Source organism: Caretta caretta, chromosome 8 (genome assembly GCF_965140235.1).
Source record: "Caretta caretta isolate rCarCar2 chromosome 8, rCarCar1.hap1, whole genome shotgun sequence".
NCBI classification, from domain to species: domain Eukaryota; kingdom Metazoa; phylum Chordata; order Testudines; family Cheloniidae; genus Caretta; species Caretta caretta.
The window spans coordinates 22,508,244-22,530,995 of NC_134213.1; the positions used below are offsets into that span (position 1 = coordinate 22,508,244).

General features: G+C 50.1%; 1 protein-coding gene across 3 annotated transcripts in view; it reads left to right on the plus strand.

Moving 5' to 3' along the window:
• PPARGC1B (PPARG coactivator 1 beta) overlaps nt 1-22,752 on the plus strand; it is a 94,820-nt gene that overhangs the window by 59,931 nt on the left and 12,137 nt on the right. Inside the window, exons 2-8 of one of the 3 annotated variants that reach the window (XM_048861471.2) lie at nt 3,762-3,935; nt 10,038-10,250; nt 12,302-12,418; nt 17,202-18,384; nt 19,378-19,414; nt 20,108-20,172; nt 21,233-22,025. In XM_048861471.2, the coding sequence (XP_048717428.2) occupies nt 3,762-3,935; nt 10,038-10,250; nt 12,302-12,418; nt 17,202-18,384; nt 19,378-19,414; nt 20,108-20,172; nt 21,233-22,025 (2,582 nt within the window). The other 2 variants (XM_048861470.2, XM_048861472.2) reach the window with 2 other exon arrangements.

Genomic DNA, 22,752 nt, shown 5'->3' on the forward strand with positions numbered 1-22,752 from the left:
TATTTTTACACTGCTCTGTTAGGAATGGGTACGTGTCGCATCTGTAGAGACGATCAAAAGATGTCCCAAGTGCAGGTGTCAGCTGCTCCTTGTGATCTCAACACCAGGATCTTTTTCCTTGTGGCATATCAAAGGGAACAGGAGAATCAGACTGTTGCTTTTTAAATTGAAAATATATCTAAAACGGGGATTTCTAAAAATAAAAACCGTTGCCTCTGTTCCCATGGGAAGAATTGGGGGACAGAGGGAGCCAGAGCAATTGCTGGAAATAGACATTTTTGGGGATAGACACAAGAAACACGGAAGGAAATCAGGACCACACTGTAACAGGTGATGGGGGAATCTGAAGGCCCAAAGGGCACCAGTGCCCCAGAGCTAACCCATATCCATTCGAGAGCAGATGCAGAAAGGGGAGGATAAAGGCAGGAAACCGTATCCCTGTATGTCTACAAGGGGTTGGCTTAGGGGAAATCTGAAGCTTCTGGTTTGAAATCCTCCGATTCCCTGGACTCACAGGTTTGACTTGACTCTTCGTCCTTCTAAATGAATTTGGGCCATTTACAGCATGGGACGCCGGCCGGGTGAGGAGTTAAAAGCCAAAGCCCCGGCAGGCCTGGGTAAACTTGAAAGATCCTGCAGCCCTTCATGGGTTTGCCCTGGTGTCCTTGTCAGCATTTCTCCTTCCCATTCTCTTATGCAGTTTGCTTCTGGCACTTGGCTGTCCCTCTTGATGCGATGGTGCATTCCAGAGATCTAGCAATGGGCCCGATCCTGTTTGCCTTACTTGCTTGAATCAGACTTATTGGCGCCACTGGGGTGGCAAGGCAAGTAGATGTTGGCCCTGTAACTGTAAAAAACTTCTGGGATCCTTTGACATGAGTGTGCTTCCTACATACAGAAACACACATTGTAATGCAGCCTTGCCAGTGGGAAAGACGATGGAGAACATGCTTTCAGAGCCATTGCTTGTTTGAAACCAGGTTCGCTGCTGCTTGTTGGAATTTTGCCCTGTGTTGAGCAGGATGAGTGCAGCTGTATGAAAGTACTTAGAGCCTTGTTATAGTGCTTGGTGAGGGTCTGTCTCTCTGTAAGGCTCTGGTGCCTCAGCTCCCAGACACATGAAACCCACTCAGAATGCTCCTCGTGGTTGCCTCGCCTTGCAAGTACCCTCCAGACAAGTTGCCCTTCCTTTCACCTTCCCCGAGGGTGGTGTTGATAAAGAGAGAAGGAAGCTGGGGGGCTTAATGTTCACTGCTTGTGGAACAGTGTCCTAAACCAGCCTGGAAAATAGGGACAGGACACACAGTCCCATTCCCTGAGTCTCAGGAAACTAGACCAGTTATCCCAGATAATCCCAATTAAAAAAAACAAAACAAAAAAAACCGAGTGAACTGTCTATTCCATTCCTGTAACTTCTTGTGAAGTCTATTTTACTTCCACTTGTTGAATCCTGAAAAGATTATTTAGGGCACTTTAATGCAGCTCCTGGGATGTTTTTTCTCTCTTCACAGCCTCTCGGATGCTCAAATGTTTGTCTGATCTGAAATGCAGTCACTATATAAATAAACTTGCTTCCCCGTTCATCAGAAAACACCCACGAATTGGCCAGTAACAGCAAGAATTGTGTCACACCTTTCGCCTCCAGATTCAAATCCTGCCCCGGCCATTAGTAGAGGCAGACAAACTATTAACCAATTAATGACTTGTTGTGAGTGACATGAAAGGAGTTGTTGACCTTGGCTCAGAAGGGAAGAACTGAGAGCCTGCTCCGTTGAAGTCAGTGGGAGTTGGGCCCTCGACTTTAGAAGAGGCAGGATCAGAGTATGAATGGGCCATGGAGTCTGACAGACACTCACCCCAGTGTAGGGGGCAGACCTGTTTGCATGGGCAGTGTGTGTGGGACTCTTAGCTTTCCACTAGGGGGCTATGCGTGCTCTGTGTGCAGAGATGAGGCCTTCAGCCTTCAGGGCTGTCAAATGAAGTGCTAATTTCAAACCAACCCTGTATTAGCCAGCCAGGCTTTTGGGCAACCTCAGTGGGAACAGGACCCTGTCTGGGGCTCTGTGTGTGTGTATGTGTTGCAGCTGGAACAGAAGAGGGTCAGGAATGAAGAGACTCCTCTCTGTACTCAATAATTAGAGCACATTGACTCAGACATCCAAACTGTTCGACACACTTTCAAATTAGCATTTGCCTGGGGATCACTTTTTGCTTTAAACAAATCCCCCCCTTCACATTCATTCCTGGCCCCCACAGCCAGTACCTTTCACATACCCATGCTCTCTGGTTGGCAGGGCATTGGCATAATGTCAGTGGGGGCCTTGCCCTTGGCCACTTTTGCGTCCATGGTGCCGGTGTGTAACGCAGTCATATGTTCTGCCCCTCAGAGAGCCGTGTGGCTTTGCAGCAAGGCAGCCATCGGGAAGGAGGTGGAAACGGGGCAGGTCTCAGCTGCTTTTCGTGATTACATGGATATTTTTAGCTCTGTTCCTAGAGCTTAAATTGGCCTGGGTGCGCCAGGAATTGATTCCTCTCTACACTAGGTTTTTTGAGAGTGTGTGTGTGTGTGTGTGTGTGTGCGCGTGTGCTGCGTTGGACACAATGGAAAGAGAGATGGGGAATTAAGAGTCTGTGTTGCCTTCCTCAGTGATTCAGCCGCAGGGGGAATGTGAAACTGACTCGACAGGATTGTCACTGGAGGTTGGATAATTTGGAGGTGATACAGTGATGGCTGGGGTTACAGAGTTTAAATCACATGACAGGTGGGAGGATGTGGAAGAGCAGAGGGGCCAGAAGATGGGTTTGGGAGACGGAAGGGCTGGCTTGTCTAGCTGTGAAACCACCCACTCAGAAGTCTTGCCCAGAGCAGGGCTGTCTCATGTGCCCTGTAAGCCTCTTGCTCTCCTCTCTAGTTGCTGACTTATCAGGGCAGTGGGATTAGCCCTGGCTGTCTGCAGGATGTCACCAAAGGCTGGAGTGGCTTAAGTTTCCCTGAAGAGCGTAGACTGCTGCTTTGCCAGCATCTGGCCTGTATGGTTTTGAGCTTGTGCTCGCTAGAGGAGACCAAGGTATTCCCTGCAAAAGCACCCCGTTGTGACACTGGCAGATCCTGAGCTGGAGCTTCTGACACATGGATACTGGAACACAGTTTTGTGGCAGTTTTTGAATTGCAGCCTTGTAGGGCAACTTTCCAAAGTTTCTGATGTGAACTTGAAATGATGTGGGCACTCCCAATTGAGTGGCAAAGTTCACAATGAAGAGAATCCCCTGTGCTACCTCACTGCCATGGAATTGTTCCAAACTTGGCCATATGCCAGTAAGCTGCTCCTGGGGTAAATATGACCCATAATACTCAGTAATGCTTCCCTCTGCTGCTCTCAACTTTAATATTGGGGGTAGCGCATCAATACTACAGCTCCCAGTGTGCAATGCTCTGTGATTATATCAGGCCCTTGACTAGAGATGGAGCAGTGCATGCTGGGAGCTGAAGTCTGCAGGCCACATCTCTACATTCAAGTTGAAGTCTGTTGAAATCTGCTCATTTTAAGCAGATGTGGTTTGGTTTTTGGGCTCCTGGTAAGTTGCCAATGCGGCCCATGGTTGGGCAACGTTTCGGTACCCTGAGTCAGGTGCAACTCAACCCGCATGTAACAGACAGGCATTTTATGAGACCCTGGGCTTTGGCTGCTGTATCAGGCTTTTCTGGCGCTGGCAGGTGGAGGAGAGGATGGCTGGGCTCACCCCCTCTTGTCTCTTCACAGTATGAGGTGTCTGGCGAGGAGCACCTTTACTCTGATTTCCCTGAGATTGACCTGTCCCCGTTGGACGCCAGTGACTTTGACTCTGCCAGCTGCTTCAGCGAGCTGCAGTGGTGTGCCGAGCACTCAGAGACCGAGTCCAGCCAGTACAGCACAGATGACTCCGAGCTCCTTCAGGTACCGTGTGCCATGCAGCACCCTGGCCCAAGGCAGAGGCCACCAAGCGGCTCTTTCACTCTGGGGCGAATCTTTCCTCCTGGTCTCCCTCTCCTCCCCTGCCCCCCACCTACAAGTACAGGGCACTGATATTGTCCCTTCAGCCCACTGAAAGGAGGAAGCCGCCTCTGGGAAGGGGGAGGGAATGCTGTGTTGTCCCCTAGCCTAGCCATTGAAGAGCAGTAAAGACTGAGCGATCTGGGGTTAGTCTGTCCTGGCCATTCACTATGGACCCTATCCAGGTCCCACTGATGTCAGTGGAAAGCCTCCCATTTATTCCAGGGGGCTTTGGAGCAGGTTCTCTCTGAGGAGCGCAGTCACTGAGAACAGATTTCCCACTCCCCGAACTGCCCGTCCAGCCCCTACCAGTCAAGAACAATGCAAACCGTGTTGAACTGCAGGGAGGCGGCTGTGCTGGACTGCAGCACACACCCCCCTCCCCCCCCCCCAAACACACATTCCCCTGCAGCACGGGGAGCCAGCACAGGGCACCCAGCCCATGTGCACACACCTCACTACACGGACGCACAAAGTCACTGCCCAGTGCTGCATATCCAGCCCATTGAAGCCAAGGCAGCTGAGGTTCAGGACGGGGCCTCCTGTGGGCTTCTCCCCAGGTAACATCGCCTCATCGCCTTCCTTCTCCTAGATCAGCATGGGGAAGCAGAGGACAGGTGGCGGGATGAGGAGGGGAGGGGGTCCGGGCTATTCGTCTCTCTTCCCCAGCTGATTAGCGCTGCATTAATTGGCACTCCGTTTCTAAATGGGGCAAGCGGAGTAAGGCTATAATGAGGCGGTGGAAGAATAGAAGAGGGCTGCTGAACCAACTCTCCTGTGATGTATTATTAAAAGGAAGTTACAGCGTGGTGCCTGGTGCGTCCTGTTTGATTTTAGGGCTGACAGGTTGTGCTGGGGTGGGTGGCAGCTGTGGTTCCTAAGAGGCTCAGCAGCAGCACGGAGCGGGGTGGCACAGGAATGTTAATTTCCAGCATGCAGAAGACAGCTTCCCTTTTATCTGACTCTCCAGCTTCAGCATCACCTCTGCATTCTGCGCACACGTTTATTTATAGCAGAGACTCCCTCTCAATGAATTGCGCTCTGAACAGACATGCGAGCATCATGTTCATCGCTGATCTGCATTTGGGGGGAGGCGCTCTGGATTGTCTAATGAACAAGTAGGAAGTGGCCCACTCAGGCCACTCATGGGTCACACACAGGATGTTAGTTCACCCTCTCTCCCCCACAGCACTGTCACTCCAGACTCCGCTCCACTATTGTGCAATCAGAAGGCAGCGTGGCAGTGGATGGGTGGGACACAGAGCTGGGAGTCAGGAGGTGGGTTGTGCAGCCCAGCTGTGCCACTGGCTTCCTATGTGACCTTAGGCCAGCAGCTTTTCCCTGCCTCAGTCTCTCCATTTGAAATGTGGGGAAGATGAAGGGTGTTCCCCATCCAGAAGGCTTTGAGGTCTATTGTTGGGCAATGCAGTATTAGTGCTAAGCTTTATCTTTGTCCCTGTGTGTGTCTGTGCCTGTGGGTATATAAACGGGGGTTAGGTGGGTAGGCTCACCAGACTGATGGTTGTAAAAAAACACCTTGCTTACAAAGTAGAGCTGGACCCAAGTCACCAAGTTTGGATCCAGAATCAGATCCAAATCCAGACTTCACTGACATTTGAGGTGCTTCTTACAGACACACAAATTCATCTCTGGATCTGATCTTCCAGTGCAAGGGGCATGCTGGTCCAGCGTCCTGCTTCTGGTCTCTCTAGTGCATATACACTAGTTTGCAATAGAAAAAACAGAGTTGGTGCTTTTAAAACAAGTCAGTGGGGTGGCCCCTTTAAGAGGCAGGGAATTTGCATGTGAGAGTCACAGAAAGAGTCAATTGCTGGATTTAAAAAAAAAAAGAATGGATTGCTTTTGTCATCAGCACTGACATTTGCAGTGATGTGCTAAGAAAAGGTACTCAAACCTCATTCGGCAGGGCGTCTAGTAATCGACACAAGAGGTGGGAAGGAATCACAGGACTGCATGGAGTAAGGGCACTTTTTCCTGAAGCATCAGAGATAGCCACTGCTGGAGGTGGGACAAGAGACCAGCTGGCCCATTGGTTGGATCTGGTGTGTAGCTAGAGGGGGATTGCGAGCTCTTTGGACACACTGGCTGTGTCTCCCGCAGAAGCATCTGGCACCACCGCAGGCAGCACCTCTAGGCACTTTAGGAGGAACATGGTGGTAGGTTACAAGTACTAACAGAATGGGGGGAAAGGCAGAAATGGGCAGCAGGTCCCCTCCCTTCTGTAAATACCTGTCTGTCTATCTAGATAGCTAAGGTACTTATATGGTCCCCATTACCAAAGTATCTGAGCGCCTCCCCAAACCCCTGAGACTTAGGGCAGGGCTATTATCTCCATTGTACAGACGGGGAACTGAGGCACAGAGAGACTAAGGGACTTGCCCAAGGTCACCAGGGAGTCTGTGGTTGAGCAGGGAATTAAACTTGGGGCTTCCAAGTCCTAGGCTAATGCTCTAACTGCTGGACCATCCTTCATAGAATCATAGAATATCAGGGTTGGAAGGGACCTCAGGACGTCATCTAGTCCAACCCCCTGCTCAAAGCAGGACCAATCCCCAATTAAATCATCCCAGCCAGGGCTTTGTCAAGGCTGACCTTAAAAACTTCTAAGGAAGAAGATTCCACCACCTCCCTAGGTAACGCATTCCAGTGTTTCACCACCCTCGTCGTGAAAAAGTTTTTCCTAATATCCAACCTAAACCTCCCCCACTGCAACTTGAGACCATTACTACTTGTTCTGTCATCAGCCACCACTGAGAACAGTCTAGAGCCATCCTCTTTGGAACCCCCTTTCTGGTAGTTGAAAGCAGCTATCAAATCCCCCCTCATTCTTCTCTTCCGTAGACTAAACATCCCCAGTTCCGTCAGCCTCTCCTCATAACTCATGTGTTCCAGTCCCCTAATCATTTTTGTTGCCCTCTGCTGCACTCTTTCCAATTTTTCTACATCCTTCTTGTAGTGTGGGGCCCAAAACTGGACACAGTACTCCAGATGAGGCCTCACCAATGTCGAATAGAGGGAACGATCACGTCCCTTGATCTGCTGGCAACGCACCTACTTATACATCCCAAAATGCCATTGGCCTTCTTGGCAACAAGGGCACACTGTTGACTCATATCCAGCTTCTCGTCCACTGTAACCCCTAGGTCCTTTTCTGCAGAACTGCTGCCGAGCCATTCGGTCCCTAGTCTGTAGCTGTGCATTGGATTCTTCCGTCCTAAGTGCAGGACTCTGCACTTGTCCTTGTTGAACCTCATCAGATTTCTTTTGGCCCAATCCTCCAATTTGTCTAGGTCCCTCTGTATCCTATTGCTACCCTCCAGCGTATCTACTTCTCCTCCCAGTTTAGTGTCATCTGCAAACTTGCTGAGAGTGCAATCCACACCATCCTCCAGATCATTTATGAAGATATTGAACAAAACCGGCCCCAGGACTGACCCTTGGGGCACTCCACTTGATACCGGCTGCCAACTAGACATGGAGCCATTGATCACTACCCATTGAGCCCGACAATCTAGCCAGCTTTCTATCCACCTTATAGTCCATTCATCCAGCCCATACTTCTTTAACTTGCTGGCAAGAATACTGAATACATGTCAATGCCACAGCTTCCTCTTGTAGCTGTGGCCTTGACATGCCCCATCGCCTCTGGACTGGCAAGGAAATGTCCCCTTTCCCCTAGGTGATGGTCGCACACAGAGAGAAGCCTTGACTCTTCTTCTGCCACTTAGCGACAGGCCTATATTGGAGTCCAGCTCATTGGTGCCTGTAAGCAGCCAGTTGTGGATCTTGGCACTGGTTACATTTTTTGGAGACTTTTAAAAAGCCCCAATATTTCTGAACTGAACCAGAACAATGCTAACGTTCTGGCCTTTAAACTGCGCTTCTGCTGTGCTTGAAAAGGCTCCAGTGCAGCTGACAGACCTTCATCACGAGATGCATATTTTCCGCTGAACTTCCTGGGGAAAAGATAAACAGAACAGAAATATAAGAGACAGGCCCGTTAGCAGTGAGCAGGACACAGTGAAATGTATCCCACTGAACTTCTATGCACAGCAGCCCAAAATGGAGCATCCTGGTGCCTTTTTCCTGGGTCTTGGTGTAGAAACTTCTAACAGGGTTAGCGGGTTGAAGAAAAGAGTGTTTTAATTCCCGTTAGCAGGTGCTAACGTACATTTGGGCCTCATTGTAGACCCAGATTTATCCCTGTGCTACATGCAGAGCTGCAGTTATTCTACTTATTACTGCCAGTTATTTATATCAGGAATGCTACAGTAAATAATCCCATGGAAATGAATCCTCCTGAAGAAGTAAATCCGGGTCACTGCACTTATTCCTTTTCTTATGTCCAGCATTCTAAGGTTTTGCCCCAATTTTGGCCTTTGGCAATATGGTTGAAATGATGGTAGTTACAACAGGGCAGGGGCCTCAGCAGAGCTGTGTGGGGAGTCCAGACTGGAATAGTTGGGGGTCAAGGCTGTAGGTTGGGATTGAGGTGCATCAGCGGAGTGGAGTGTGGGAGTTCAGGTCTGGAATAGCAGGTCAGGACTAAGGTGTCTCAGCAGAGCTGTGGTGGAAAAGTCTGCGGCCCTATCAGGTCTCTTGTGCAGATCAGGTCAGAGTTTAATAGGCTTGCCCTCTTCGTTTCCCTAGAGCCAATGACAGCATCTTTCTCTTCAAAATATCTGCATGCAGTGTGACACAGTGTCATGACATGTGACAGTACAGCCTCAAGTCAATCCTGGTATTACCACCCCCAGGTATTCAGAAATCATGAGGCAGGAGCCAAAAGCATGAGAGTGGCTTAAAAATCTTGAGTTTACAAAATAATAATACACATTGGGTTCTTTCTCCTTGCTTTCTGATTTCTGAGCCTTTAGCATTCATGCCAGTCTCATTTTCAACCTTTTCCTGCAACCGCAAAGGCTAGAAACTGCCTTAGTTTTCATTAAAAGCTGAGAGACTGATTCCACTCATCGGGGCTTTAAGAATTAAATAGCGCTTACCAAAAAGGCCAGCAGTGGCAATGCTGCCATCATGCAAGTGCCATTCCTGCGCTCCCCCGGATCCGAGGGGAGGGGGTCACAGACTCCCTTCCATTGCACAGCCCTGAGCCTAAGCCCTCCCCATACCCTTCCCGCATTTTGCTGTGTGCTCCTCCTCCCCACCCCTCTTAGCTCCGGTGCTGGTCGGAAGCAAGAGAGCGAGTCAGGTGGAAATTGTGGTCACAGTTTCATGCCAGCTGCCCACAAATTGAGGAAAGAACAAATCACTGTGTGTCCTTCTCTGTTTTCAGAGTGTCTAAAATACACCCAAAACGGGAAGGGTGGAAGTTAGTTGGAGAGGAAGCTGCTCAGCAGCTACTGATTTAAAGGGATTGAGTTGGGCGGTGGGTTTTTTTGTAAAGACACTTGTGCAAGTTTGATTCGGAAGGATACAGCCAAGCTCTTGCAACTTAAACCACACACCCCCACACCCCCAGTAGAGAAATAATATGCCTGTTCAGAGATGTGCAGTGAATCCAGAAAGAGTGCATCAGTCTGTTCAAGGAGTGAGCTTTCCGTGCACCAAGCCCAAGTAAATTAATCTAATAGCATTCACTTGGAAGTGAGTGTTCACTGATGGTTGAGTAGGCCAGGGTCTCTCAAACTGGCTACTGTAGGGCACCTACACTTGGAGCTGCTGAGGCCAGCCGTGGCAACTTGCTGGGAATCGGAAGGGCACCATAAATTGGCATAAAATGGACCAGATTCCAGCCGCTCTTGGGCCTGATTCTGCTTGCACCCTGGGGTAAATCGGGAGCAGTCTTGCTGAAGTCAGTGGAGTAGGACAGATGCAAACCTGGCATCAGCGCGAGAAGAATGAGACCCCTTTAAATAATACGGTGGGGCAGCTTGTGGGAGCTGTAGTTACGCCCCCTCGAGGTAGCCTGTAATGGAAATGTCTGCTGGCTCTCACTGCTGTGTGCAAATCTCTCTTGCTTTTCAGATAATAGACAGTGAGAATGAAGCACTGCTGGCGGCCCTCACCGAAACACTGGATGAAATACAGGAAGATGACATTGGCCTGGCTGCCTTCCGCACTATGGAAGAAAGGGATGTGCCCAACCACACCTGTGCCTCGCCAGCCCCTTCCCCCAAACCAGTCGCCCCCACCCCGGGGGGGCCACCTTTGGCCCCTGAGGTTGATGAGCTGTCTCTAGTAAGAACCCACTTCCTACTGTTTAAGGTGGATTTGGATGAGCCTCTGATAAGCCGGCTGCATGGGTATGATAGGAAGCAAAGGTCTGAATCTTTTCATTATAGGCTTAAAACTCTTAACCGTCGATACAAAGTATATACCTGTATTGTATACGTATACATGTGCCGTGCCATCACCGTCACCTCCATCACCATCCTCATGGGAACAAGCTGATTGCTGCTGTGTGCAAAGGGCAGTGGGTGTTAGCAGATGGGCATAATCCATTTTCCAGCTCCCCAAACCAGGGGGGATTTGGACTGGGGCCTCACTTCATGTGAACCCCACCACGGTTGGGCTAACGGGATCTCATTGTGGCTCATTCCTACCTCCACTCCATCCCAGAGCTCCCCATCATTCCACTGCATCCCAGTAGAGCACCTGGGAGCAGTACCCAGTCATTTCCCCTGATCCCCAAACCTCTATCCATAGCCTGATATTTCTCCCTCCCTTTCAGGGTGTGGGCTGAAGACGCCTGCCCTAAAGGAGGCCTCTCTGTGGCTTTGTGAGGTTTCTGGCTTCCAATCCCACCTCCGAGTCTTTTCCATGAATCCTGTGCTTTGTGCTTCCACTCCTTGGAACCCAGCTTCACTCACAGCTTGAGCAGGAGAGCCCTGGCATTGCTGCCAGGTGGTACAAGGCTTGCTGGGCCATATATAAGAGCATCCCTGCTGGTCTGATATAACTGAGCTGTGTCTGTAGCTCACTCACCAGCCAGAGCACTCAGTCCATGGGGGGGACCCCCTTACCGCTCTGCTGTGTAATGACGGAAAGGCATGGTTTATGTAAAAGTGCATTGCGGCATCTAGTGGTGAAAGCGTGCATTTCCACTTCACACTAAAGTGCGTGTGTGGGGGTGTATATATCACACACAATATGTATGTGTATATATAGGATGTATACGTTGCAGGGGGAGAGCACTTATACTTATTATAAATGGGAAGTGCACAATTAAGCCACTGGGCAACCCCTGTTGAAATTTCACTGCAGAACCCAACCAAGATAGCAGAAATGCTGTTGTGTGAACCTCCCACTTCAATAACCATTGTCATGGGCCTGGTCTTAAAGGGGCCCCTAAATTTGCAGGCCATCTTTGAAGACCAAGCCCTAGATATTGCACTTCTGTACGTTCCCACAGAGCCTAAGCAGTCGCCTTGCTATTGATCTAAGCTTCAGGACTAGCGCTACGCGTGTGGAACATGGAATGTTTTTTAAAAAATGTTTTGGACAGAAGAATATGCTAACCCTGTGATCCGAAATGCGTATGCCATGATGCTGTGTAACCTAAGGAAATTCCAGCTCAGCTGTTGTCACCAGACCCTCTTGATGGGATTACAGTGGAATTCACATCAGAGTCACCTTGGGGGAGATCCCCAATAAATACTTGACACTTACACAGAGCTTTACACAGTTTCAAAACACTTTGCAAGCTGATTGATTAATTCAAGCCCCTTTGGATCGTTACTGCCAAATAATCCTTGCATGAGGACTCATGTGAGCTGCCCAAATCAGACACATACATAGAACTAAAATCACCATCTGAAAAGGACAAAATTGTTTTGGTGGGTTATTTAAATGCCCCAGCAGTTTGAGTGACTATAATAGGAGGTGGCATGGTGTACAATGCAGTGTGGTTTTGGGCAAGCAAATTCACCTCTTTGGGCAGCCTTTCCCCATCTTGCATAGCTACAGGTGTGTTATGAGCAGCAATGTGTCAATGCTTGTAAAGTGTTCTGAAGACATAAAGCACTTTCACAGGCTATAACATTCTTTACCTGGAGCCAAGTTGCATGCAGAGAGGCGTGAAATTCTTTCTTGGTTCTATGATCCTTACAGCTGACATCCCCAGCCTGAGCCAAGAGCAGATGCAGGCACACCAATGGTTTGTGGCTCTTGGCTTCAGTGATTGGATATCACTGAACCCACCTCACATGTGTGCAGTAGAGGTTAGCACGCGATCGATCGCTGTTCGCGCTGAAATTCCCATTCTTTTTCTCAACACTTCTCTTTTTTAGCTGAAGAAGTTGCTTCTTTCTCCGTCCCACATGCCTCCAAGCTGTGAGGCTCAGAGAGAAGGGAGAGCACGACGCCAGGGGCCCCCAAAATCCAGACCCCAGCGACCCTGCACAAAGGTATTTCCCATCCCAGCTGCCATGGCCCTGTCCCAGCAGGGAATGCTAGGGATGCCCCCGCCTGCCCATCTCCTCATCACCCAATCTCAAGACTGGCATTCAGAAAACAAGCCAGCCAAATGATGGTTCCATGGAGGGATAAATAACCTCTGAGTGAAGCTACTGGGGGATAATGAGCCCTAGGGATGAAGCTGGTGGAAAACACACTTGGTCTAAGAGTGTCACGATCTGAAGGGGAAGGGAAAGTGCTGTGCATGGGGAAATAGTCTGTCTCAGTGTGGTCTGTCTAACCCCGAAAGGGTTCTGGAGAGACCCTAACTTCCCTTTCTGTGCATTTGGGGCAGCTTGTTTGCAGCGGGGCTGAGGGTGAAAGCCTCTCACAGTTTCCCTGAGGTCAGTTCTTTGGAGTTCTGATTTATAAAATCCCCCCTCCATCCCAATAAATTATAGTAGAATTTGCTCTTGGTTGAGTTGACTTATCCTGGGGAGAGCTGCAATCAAAATTGCAGAGCCCAAACCAATCATTCAAGCTAATCCCCTGAAATTCAACATGAGCCACCATCAAAGATTTTCCATTTGGATAATGGAAATTGTGTAGTGCATTAGATAGGTGGACTTAGATTGCCTGGGAAAGGTAGAAAAATTTCTGCCAGTGAATTGTTCCATATCAGCTGCAATGTGGGAAGGACTGTTGTAAAAAGAAAGAGCTGGTGTTGTCATGGACCCCAGCTACAGCGATCAGCTGTGTCTGACGGAATCCATGTAACCTGCCTATCTAGCGGATCTCTCTAATAGGTTTCCATCATACCTGCACTATTTTTTGCCACATAAACTGAAGGGTGAGAACTGACTCTGCTCAGAGGCCCAAAAAGAGCAACCACAGCATTTGAATGTGTTACCGGGGCTCAGAGAGACGAGGTGCGTGAGGTAATCTCTTTTATCAGTCTAACTTCTGTTGGTGAGAGAGACGAGCTTTCGAGCTATGCAGAGCTCTTCCTCCCTGTAGCTCGAAAGCTCGTTTCTCTCACCAAGAGAAGTTGATCCAATAAAAGATATTACCTCACCCACCGTGTCTGTCTAATATCCTGGGGCTGACACAGCTACACCACCACGGCAGACACAGTTGGGCTGGTTGGATTGAGTCGGTGACGAGAGATGCTAGTCACTCCTCTGGAGTCAAGTGAGTGCTTTAGGGCTTCAGCTGCCATGCTAGCCCTGCTGCAGGGTGAAGGAGATGCAGAGAGCCTGAATGGTGCAGGAAGGAGGCTCTGTATCCCAGTGCCTTTCTCCTCTAGGTAGCTGGTGCAAACTCAGCCCAGGTCAGTTGTAACTAAAAGCCAGTTCCATCTGCCGGCTCTTGGGCAGCTTGAATGAAACAAATTTTGGAGCGGGATGCTCAGTCTGTTCAGACCAGAGAGACCACCATGTCAGTGATGGGCAGCTCGACAACAAAGTCAAGCATGGAAGGGCTATGAAGATGGAGCTCCCTCATTCAGAGAGGCGCTTAGAAGGCTGAGGTTTGCCCTGCGTCTGACTAGATATGACATTCCAGGGTGCAGTCCAGACCAGAGAGGGGCTGTGCTAAACTGCAGATTTGCCTGGTCTCCTGGCTGTCTCAAGACTTTATATGTAAATTGCGATAGGCACACATTCCTTTGTTTAAGATAGGCCTGCTTGACAAGTTTTGCCTAATCAGGACTACGTGAGTTTGAACATGTGCCACTGTCAGCATTCAGGGGGAACTCATAACTTTGCATATAATTGCTACACACATTTCACCATGATATTACTGACCAGCAAGTTACTAGTTTTCAAATGATACCTTACAAGGCATATTTTGTACAAAGACTTTTACAGTAGTAAGAAGAGGAGTACTTATGGCACCTTAGAGACTAACCAATTTATTTGAGCATAAGCTTTCATGAGCTACAGCTCACTTCATCGGATGCATACTGTGGAAAGTACAGAAGATCTTTTTATACACACAAACCATGAAAAAATGGGTGTTTACCACTACAAAAGGTTTTCTCTCCCCCCACCCCACTCTCCTGCTGGTAATAGCTTATCTAAAGTGATCACTCTCCTTACAATGTGTATGATCATCAGGTTGGGCCATTTCCAGCACAAATCCACGTTTTCTCCTCCCTCCACAAACCCACTCTCCTGTTGGTAATAGCTTATCTAAAGTGATCACTCTCCTTACAATTTCAGAGTAACAGCCGTGTTAGTCTGTATTCGCAAAAAGAAAAGGAGTACTTGTGGCACCTTAGAGACTAACCAATTTATTTGAGCATGAGCTTTCGTGAGCTACAGCTCACTTCATCGGATGCATACCGTGGAAACTGCAGCAGACTTTATATACACACAGAGAATATGAAACAATACCTCCTCCCACCCCACTGTCCTGCTGGTAATAGCTTATCTAAAGTGATCATCAGGTTGGGCCATTTCCAGCACAAATCCAGGTTTTCTCACCCTCCACCCCCCCACACAAATTCACTCTCCTGCTGTCACCACTATCACCAGCAGGAGAGTGAATTTGTGTGGGGGGGTGGAGGGTGAGAAAACCTGGATTTGTGCTGGAAATGGCCCAACCTGATGATCACTTTAGATAAGCTATTACCAGCAGGACAGTGGGGTGGGAGGAGGTATTGTTTCATATTCTCTGTGTGTATATAAAGTCTGCTGCAGTTTCCACGGTATGCATCCGATGAAGTGAGCTGTAGCTCACGAAAGCTCATGCTCAAATAAATTGGTTAGTCTCTAAGGTGCCACAAGTACTCCTTTTCTTTCTCCTTACAATGTGTATGATAATCAAGGTGGGCCATTTCCAGCACAAATCCAGGGTTTAACAAGAACGTCTTGGGGGAAAGAGGGGGGAGGAAAAAACAAGGGGAAATAGGTTACCTTGCATAATGACTTAGCCACTCCCAGTCTCTATTCAAGCCTAAGTTAATTGTATCCAATTTGCAAATGAATTCCAATTCAGCAGTCTCTCGCTGGAGTCTGGTTTTGAAGTTTTTCTGTTGTAATATTGCAACTTTCATGTCTGTAATCGAGTGACCAGAGAGATTGAAGTGTTCTCTGACTGGTTTATGAATGTTATAATTCTTGCCATCTGATTTGTGTCCATTTATTCTTTTACGTAGAGACTGTCCGGTTTGACCAATATAGTGTGCAGGTGTGAATACAGGGGTGCATTCCATCACATTAAGCCACCCCAGTTCTCTGGCTAACGAAAAGCCTGTGGTTTACAAGATGGGAAGGCTAGCACCATTGACCATGATGAATTGGGATCAAGGCCCTATGGGCGTGTCTGCACTGCAGCTGGGAGGTGTGATTCCCAGCATGGGCAGACAGACTTGCACTAGCTCAGCTTGAGCTAGCATGGTAAAAAATTGTGGCCTGTGCCCGAGCTCAGAATCAGGGCGTTGGGTGGGCCTGGATTCAAGCAACCAGTCCAAGCTGCCACTGGTGCCGCAATGTCCACGCTGCTATTTTTAGTGCACTAGTTCGAGCAGAGCTAGTGCAAGTCTGTCTGCCTGGGCTGGAAATCACACCTCTCAGCTGTAGTGTAGACATACTCTCTTAGGCCAAGTCCATTCCCTCATCCGTTCGCAGCCAGTTCTCATAATCCTCCCAGAGGCATCACTCAGAGGCTGTTCATCATCCCTGTCTGTTCCAAAGAAGGAAAGCAACCTTCATCCACTCTCCCCAAAGAGCAAAGGCTCCTTGGCGCACTGCCTTGCCCGACCCATGGTCTCAGCTCAGCAGCAGGGGCCCAGGCAGCAGATGAAGGAACCGTTGTTATGAAACGTTCACGTGTCTCCAGTGAGATATAATGAGATGTGATTCGGCCCACTCAGCTGGCTGTGATGAAGTAGACATACCTAGGGCAGAGATCTCCATAACCACCTTGAGGACACATCCCAGAAGACTACTGAGGCCGGATGCGCCTTCTTTCATTGACAACAAACAACCCCTGAAACACTGCATTGTTTGCCAATTCTTTGCAGGGATGACTGAGCCTGCCTTAGTAACGGTGCACTTACCATGTTCGGAAGGGCCTGGGGCTGGAGAGCTGGTCTCACTAAAAATTACTCAGCTCTGGTTTAAAAGTGACCTTGTGAACCCAGGCAGAGTGGAGCCTGCCTAATGGCAGACCATGACTGGGTGTGTAAGGGGCAGAGGGGACGGGAAGCCACCGCAAATGACTGCATTTAGAGCAAGGATAATACACGGAGCGCCAAGTATCCTCAGCCCTTTCATTATCACAGGGACAGCGCAGGTTAATTGTTTACAGTTGTTCAGCATGTCCTAATAAATGTTGTATCCTGTCTAAATCTGGGAACATGGGAACTCGCTGCAGCCTCTGCAGTGGAGACTTTGCTGAGAGCCGAGGCTGGCAGCCTGTGCCATTAGGGAGGTCCTGCTGTCACTCCGTGCTAGCCTGGTTCTAAAGACGTTCAGTGAAGCAACTGCTCTGTCCATGTAACCAGGCAGTGCAAACAGCGGCTCCTCACACCCAGGGCTCAGAAACAGGCCCTGCGCCCCAGAGAGGGCCCACTTCCTTACGCCGCTGGGTGAGAAAATGGGCCCAGGGTCTATTTCCCCCGTAGCATTGTTCAGTGAAATAACTGGACCTGGCACGTGTCCCTAGTGGCTCCCACAGAGTGTATTTCTGCAGGTGGGGAGTCTTGTGATGCACTAGTTAAACAGCCTCATTTTAGGGCTTGGGGGCTGAGTCTGTTCTCATTGGGGCATCTCTCTTCTGTCTCTGAAGGTGGAGGGTCCCCGGGACAGAAAGTTGAGCTCTCTCCAGGCTCAAAGTCGGAGCTGCACAGAGCTTCACAAGCACCTCACCTCCACCACACGCTGCCCACAGACCAAAGCCACCTGGCCGCCAGACGAGCACCAAGGCAGCAGCAGCCGCTCCCCTCTGAGTCACTCTGCAAACAGTGGAGACGACAGCGACTCGAGTGAAGACTCACTGAGCTCCAGTGAGGTCCCGGTAATGCCTCGCTCCTCCAAGGATGGCACCAGCGATCAGTTGGCCAGCGAGAAGGCCATGCACACAGTGGTGAAGCTTATCCGCTACATGCATACCTACTGCCTTCCTCCGAGGAAGCTGCCTCTCAGAGACCCTGCAGATGTGAAGCACCAGCCCTGTAACAGCCCCTACAAAAGAGCAAAGCCAGACTGCCCTTTGCAGATACCTCCCCTTTGCAGCCAGGAGAGCCGGACAACCTGCACCTTGCAATCAACAGCCGGCTGCAAGAAGCCTAGAGCCACATGGCCTGAGTTCTCCATCCTGAAGGAGCTACTGGCCCGGGACCTGCTGTGTGACGTGAGCAAGCCATACAGATTGGCCAAACCCGTGTATGCTTCCTTAGTCAGGCCTCATGGCTCCAGGTCTCCTGGAGCATCTGCTCAGGAGGCTGAGGGCTCTCCTGGGAGATATCAGTCCAGAGCCAAAATGCCTCTGGAGAAAACAGAGCTAAGGCAAAGCCCCAAGGCCGAGTCCGAAGCCAAGAGAGAGACCAGCAGCCCAGAGGATGCCACTGGGAACCATGTGGCTCACCCAGCCCAGCAAACCTCAGGGAAAGTGGGACGGAAGCAGGAAAGCACTATTTATGCTGTCCGGCGCTCCAAGAGACTCAACCCTGAGCTCGGCCACTGGCTGTCATTTCTTGATGAGCCTCCCCCAGAGCCACCTGTCCCCAGAGAGGCAGCAGAGAGCCGGGCGAAGGATGCTCTTGCCTCTCGGGAGCCCGCATTGTGCCCAGCCTTGGAGAACTTCAATACAGAAGAGCCAGTGGCAGAGGTGGAGGTGGGCGGTACAGACGAGGGGGACAGCAGGTGTCAGAACCACCCAGAGACCCGGACCCCCCCGCTGGGGAGCCCAGTTGAGGGGGAAGGATGTGAGGTGGATGAGAGCCAGCACTGCACCCCATTGCATGAAACAGGTAAGGAATAGAGAGAGTACAGGGGCCTAGAAGTGAATTAACCCCAGCATTGACCTGGCATTGCCAGAACTAATGCTCAAAGGTACTCCTGCTGACTCTGTTCTTCCCAGGCCGTCAGCGCATGAGGGGCTTAGCACAGGCTGAGCTGGTCTGTGGTGTTCTAAGCACTAGCCCTGCATGTCAGACCCTGTGCGCTCGCTGGGCGGTGCTGCTGCCTGGCTGATGTAGGAAGCATTTGTGCATGTGCCCATGAATGGCCGTGCACTGCAGACCCCAGAGCCAATGGGGCAAACACCAAACTTCTCCAGTGCTGTTGGGTTTTCTCTGTGCAACTTGTGGGGTGCATAGTCCAGTGGGCAGGGCATGGGCTGAGAGACCAGCTCTGCTATTGGATCACTGTGCCCTTGGGCAAGCTGTTTCCCCTCTCTGTGCCTCAGTTTCTCCATCTTTAAAATGGGGTAGGGACACAGATCCTCCTTTGTGAAGGACGTTGAGATCTATGGCTGAGATCTGTGGCAAAATAAGTGTCAAGTAGTATGTGTTCATCAAAAGACACTGTCTACTGGGTGAATCACTGCAAAACCACCCGTGAAGGATCTCCCCATTTTCTCATCCTATAGAATACTTCCCCTCCAGCTGCGGAGCGGGCCGGAGCTCCCCCTGGAGCCCCTTGTAATACTATTAATTATTAGCAGCACCTTAGCATGTGCATGTTGAAAGCGCTGTACAAATGTTATGTGATTAACCCTCACAACGCAGGCAGGTATTATCCTGTTTGGTAGATGGGGAAACCAAATCACAGAGAGGCAAAGTCACTTGCCTAGTCACAGCAAGCCGTGGCCAAACTAGGTCTAGAATTCAGAGCTCCTGGCGCCCAAGCCCTCACCTAATCTGCTAGCCCACGCTGCCTCCTCTTTCTGGGTGTGATGCAATCAATCAGTCTGAAGGGAATGCAGCCTGTTCAGTAATTCTGCTTCTCTCCGTGTCTTTCAGAAACACCCACGTGTCTCACGCTGTCCTTGGCACAAACGTAAGTGTAAAATAAAATACCAGCAATTTAAACTGAACCCGGTGGCAGTCTGGGCCAGCATGACTGCCAGGTGGCCTATAGTTTTGCCTGGATGGACACTCATTTTAAATTTCAAAGTTAAAACAGCCAGCCAGGCAAAACTTCAGGACTTTTACCAATCAGACGAAGACGAGGTGCAGCAGGGAGGAGACATTTGACTAGCTGTGGCTTGTGTTTGAAGCACAATGTCTTGGACTGGGATCCTAAATGCAAGTGATAGCATAGCTCCAGGCCCTCAAATTCAGGGTAGGTTATGCTTATGGATTTCTCTGCTGAAGTGCCATATGCTGGAGAGAAGATAGTGGGGTACTTCTCTGACTCCTTTCCCTGAAAATAAGGACTTGGAGCTCTGGCTGTGAGGGATACATTTCTGCTGGAGTGTCTCTCTAGCTGTTTGTTCCTCTGTCTCAGCTGGGAGGGAAAATGGAAAAGCTTCAGAGGCTTGGATTTTGGGGCCCCCTCCCCCTATCATGTACTATCCGTGGTGCCACAGAGAGTTGGAGAGGGACACAGTAGGCATCCTGTATAGGTGACATCTCCTCTTCCTGTTCCCCCTTTGGTCGTGGTCTCTGTGCTGCTCTTTCAGCAGTACTCTCAGTCTCTGATGTTCATATAAACACCACCCAGATCCTCTAATGTTCTTCTCCTCTCCAGTGATCCTACGTTTGGGAAGAGGAACTTTGAGCAGGTGCTGACTGTAGAGCTGTGTGGGACTGCCGGTAAGCCACTCATGTAAAGTGCTCCCTTCCTCTGTTGTTGGGATTCTCTCTGTGTACATTGGAAGGTGAGGGGAAACAATACCAAAAATTCAGTGTGAAGTAGTCTAGCGCTAACTGTTTCTAGATATGGTGGGGTGGTGGTAATCTGAAGAATTATTTAAACAGTGTAAATATAATGGATTTTAGTAATAAAAACCTACATTTCTGTAGTGCCTTTCATCTGAAAGGACACCTCAGCACTTTAAAGCTACTTATTTAAGCAATTCAGATAGCACTGAAATGCAACCACCTCTGGGGTGGAACATAGCAGCTGTTCAATGGTGCATAGCAACACTGCACAACAGATCCATCCAGGAAGTGAGAAGGAATCCTGTATGAACTGAAACTATGGAAAATACAAGGAGCCAGATTGTACATTCTCCTCTTGAATTTGGTCAGAATCCCAAGGATAAAGTTAACTGTTAATGGGAGCATTTCCATTGACTTTAGTAGGGGTTGGATTAGGCCTCAAATCCTTGCTTTTCCAAAAATTGTTATAGGATTGACAAAGACTATGGGAACTGGGCTCACGACTGGTCTGCTGTTGAGGGCATTTGCCAGGGAACTCTCCCTTCTAAGCACTGCCCAGGTCCAAATCTGCTTGGCAATCTAGATGTAATGATACGCAACAACTACAGGCTAAATGTATGATGTAACAAGCGCATGGGCTAATTTTCAGAGGTGCAGAGTGCCTGCTGACCTCCACTGTTTCATGGGTGCCCAGGTCCTCTGACAATCCAGTCAAAGGCCTTTCTCACCAATGTGTTTTGAGGAGGAGGCAGGAAGGGGATCCTGTGGGCTTCTCTATCTGCAAACCACTGTGGTGTTGCAATGACCCTCTTCTGAAGACAGGAGGCTAGTAGTAACTATCAGGGAGCCCCTCGCTACAGAGTAGAAGGTTGGTGACTCTCCGTAGAGTTACCCAGACCTAGCTCCTTTTGCCATGACCAGTTGTGGTAAGAGTGGGAAAACTCTGCTCAAAGAGTTTCACTCTTGTGGTTTGTTGTGTGGGGGGGTCTAGGTCTCACACCGCCTACCACTCCTCCGTACAAGCCTGCTGAGGAGGACCAGTATAAGCCGGACATTCCCCATGGGTCAGCAAAGGAGGAAGCCACCATCACCTCCTCCATCCCGGGGCCAAGAACCTCAGCAGTGGCAGTCGACGTGTCAGCCTCCAGGAAACTCATGAAGAAGCACCCAGAGCGAACAGAGCTTTACGCGCACCTGAGCCGAGCTGCCGTGCGCCCTTCCTCCTCAGAGCAGCAGGGGGTGCTGAAGCGGCCATTTTCTCGCTCTTTTGGGGACCACGACTACTGCCAGGTGCTGAAACCCGAGGCTACGCTCCAGAGGAAAGTGCTGAAATCCTGGGAGCCCCGGAGCCACACGGAGGGTGAGCACAAGCGAAGAGTGCCAGATGCACACTATCAGGGGTCGGGCCAAGGCAGCAAGGAGGGGAAGGGTGAGGTCCTGTGGAAGGAGTGCAGCAAACAGCTCAGAGACCAGGAGATCAGAGCCAGCTTAACCAAGCACTTCGGCTTCCTGGACAGTGCCCTTGAAGATGAGGACACGGCCTTCTGCAAGACCCCCGAGTATGACACTGTCTTCGAAGATAGCTGCAGTGAGAGCAGCTCCCCCGTGGAGGAGGAGGAGGAGGAGGAAGACGAAGAACATTGCGAGCGTCCATTGGAATCCAAGCTTTGTTTGCGCAGGAACCCACTTGCCAGGTCCAGTTTGCACCACTGTTCCCGGAGCAGATCCAGTTCTGGGTCTTCGTGCTGCAGGTCCAGGTCTCCAGCAAACAGACGGACATTCAGGTATAGTTGGGCAGCTGGCAGGATGGGAAGGGTGGGACTGATGAGTCCCAGCCTGCAACCACATCTCAAGCAAAATAAGTTCTTGGGGGTTTACACTGAGGGTATAAGAGAGGCAGGTGAACAGAGCACTGGCCTGGGCTCTGCCACCAAATCCTTGTGTAACCTTGAGCAAGTCACTTCTCCATCTCCCTGGGCCTCATTTTCCCAATCTGTCAAATGAGGATACATTTGTTTTCCTCTGTGAAGCACTGAGATGCCAGGACAAAAAGCCGGTGCTAGAGACGTGCCAAGTGATGTTCTCGTGTCAGTGTGACAAACACAAGGACCCCAAAGTGAAGCTGAGGTGGTCCCCCCGACTCCTAGGGAAACATCCAAGCATTCAATCCCAAAGATCACTCAGGTGTTAAGCTTCAGGCGTCAGCCCTGACACACCGTACAGTGCAGAGTTAACACTGAACTCCTCCACAGAGCATAGGCGCCGACTCCATGGGTGCTCCAGGGCTGGAGTACCCAGGGAACAAAAATAGTGGGTGCTCAGCACCCACCAGCAGCCCTGCGGATCAGCTTCTTCCCCACAGTCCCTCCTGCCTGCCGGCGGGCTCTGGTGATCAGCTCCTCTCCCTCCCTCACAGCGCCTCCCACCCGCCACGATCAGCTGTGCAGCGGTGTGCAGTGGGGAGGAGCAGGGCTGGGGTGCGCTCAGTGGAGGGGGCAGAACGGGGATGGA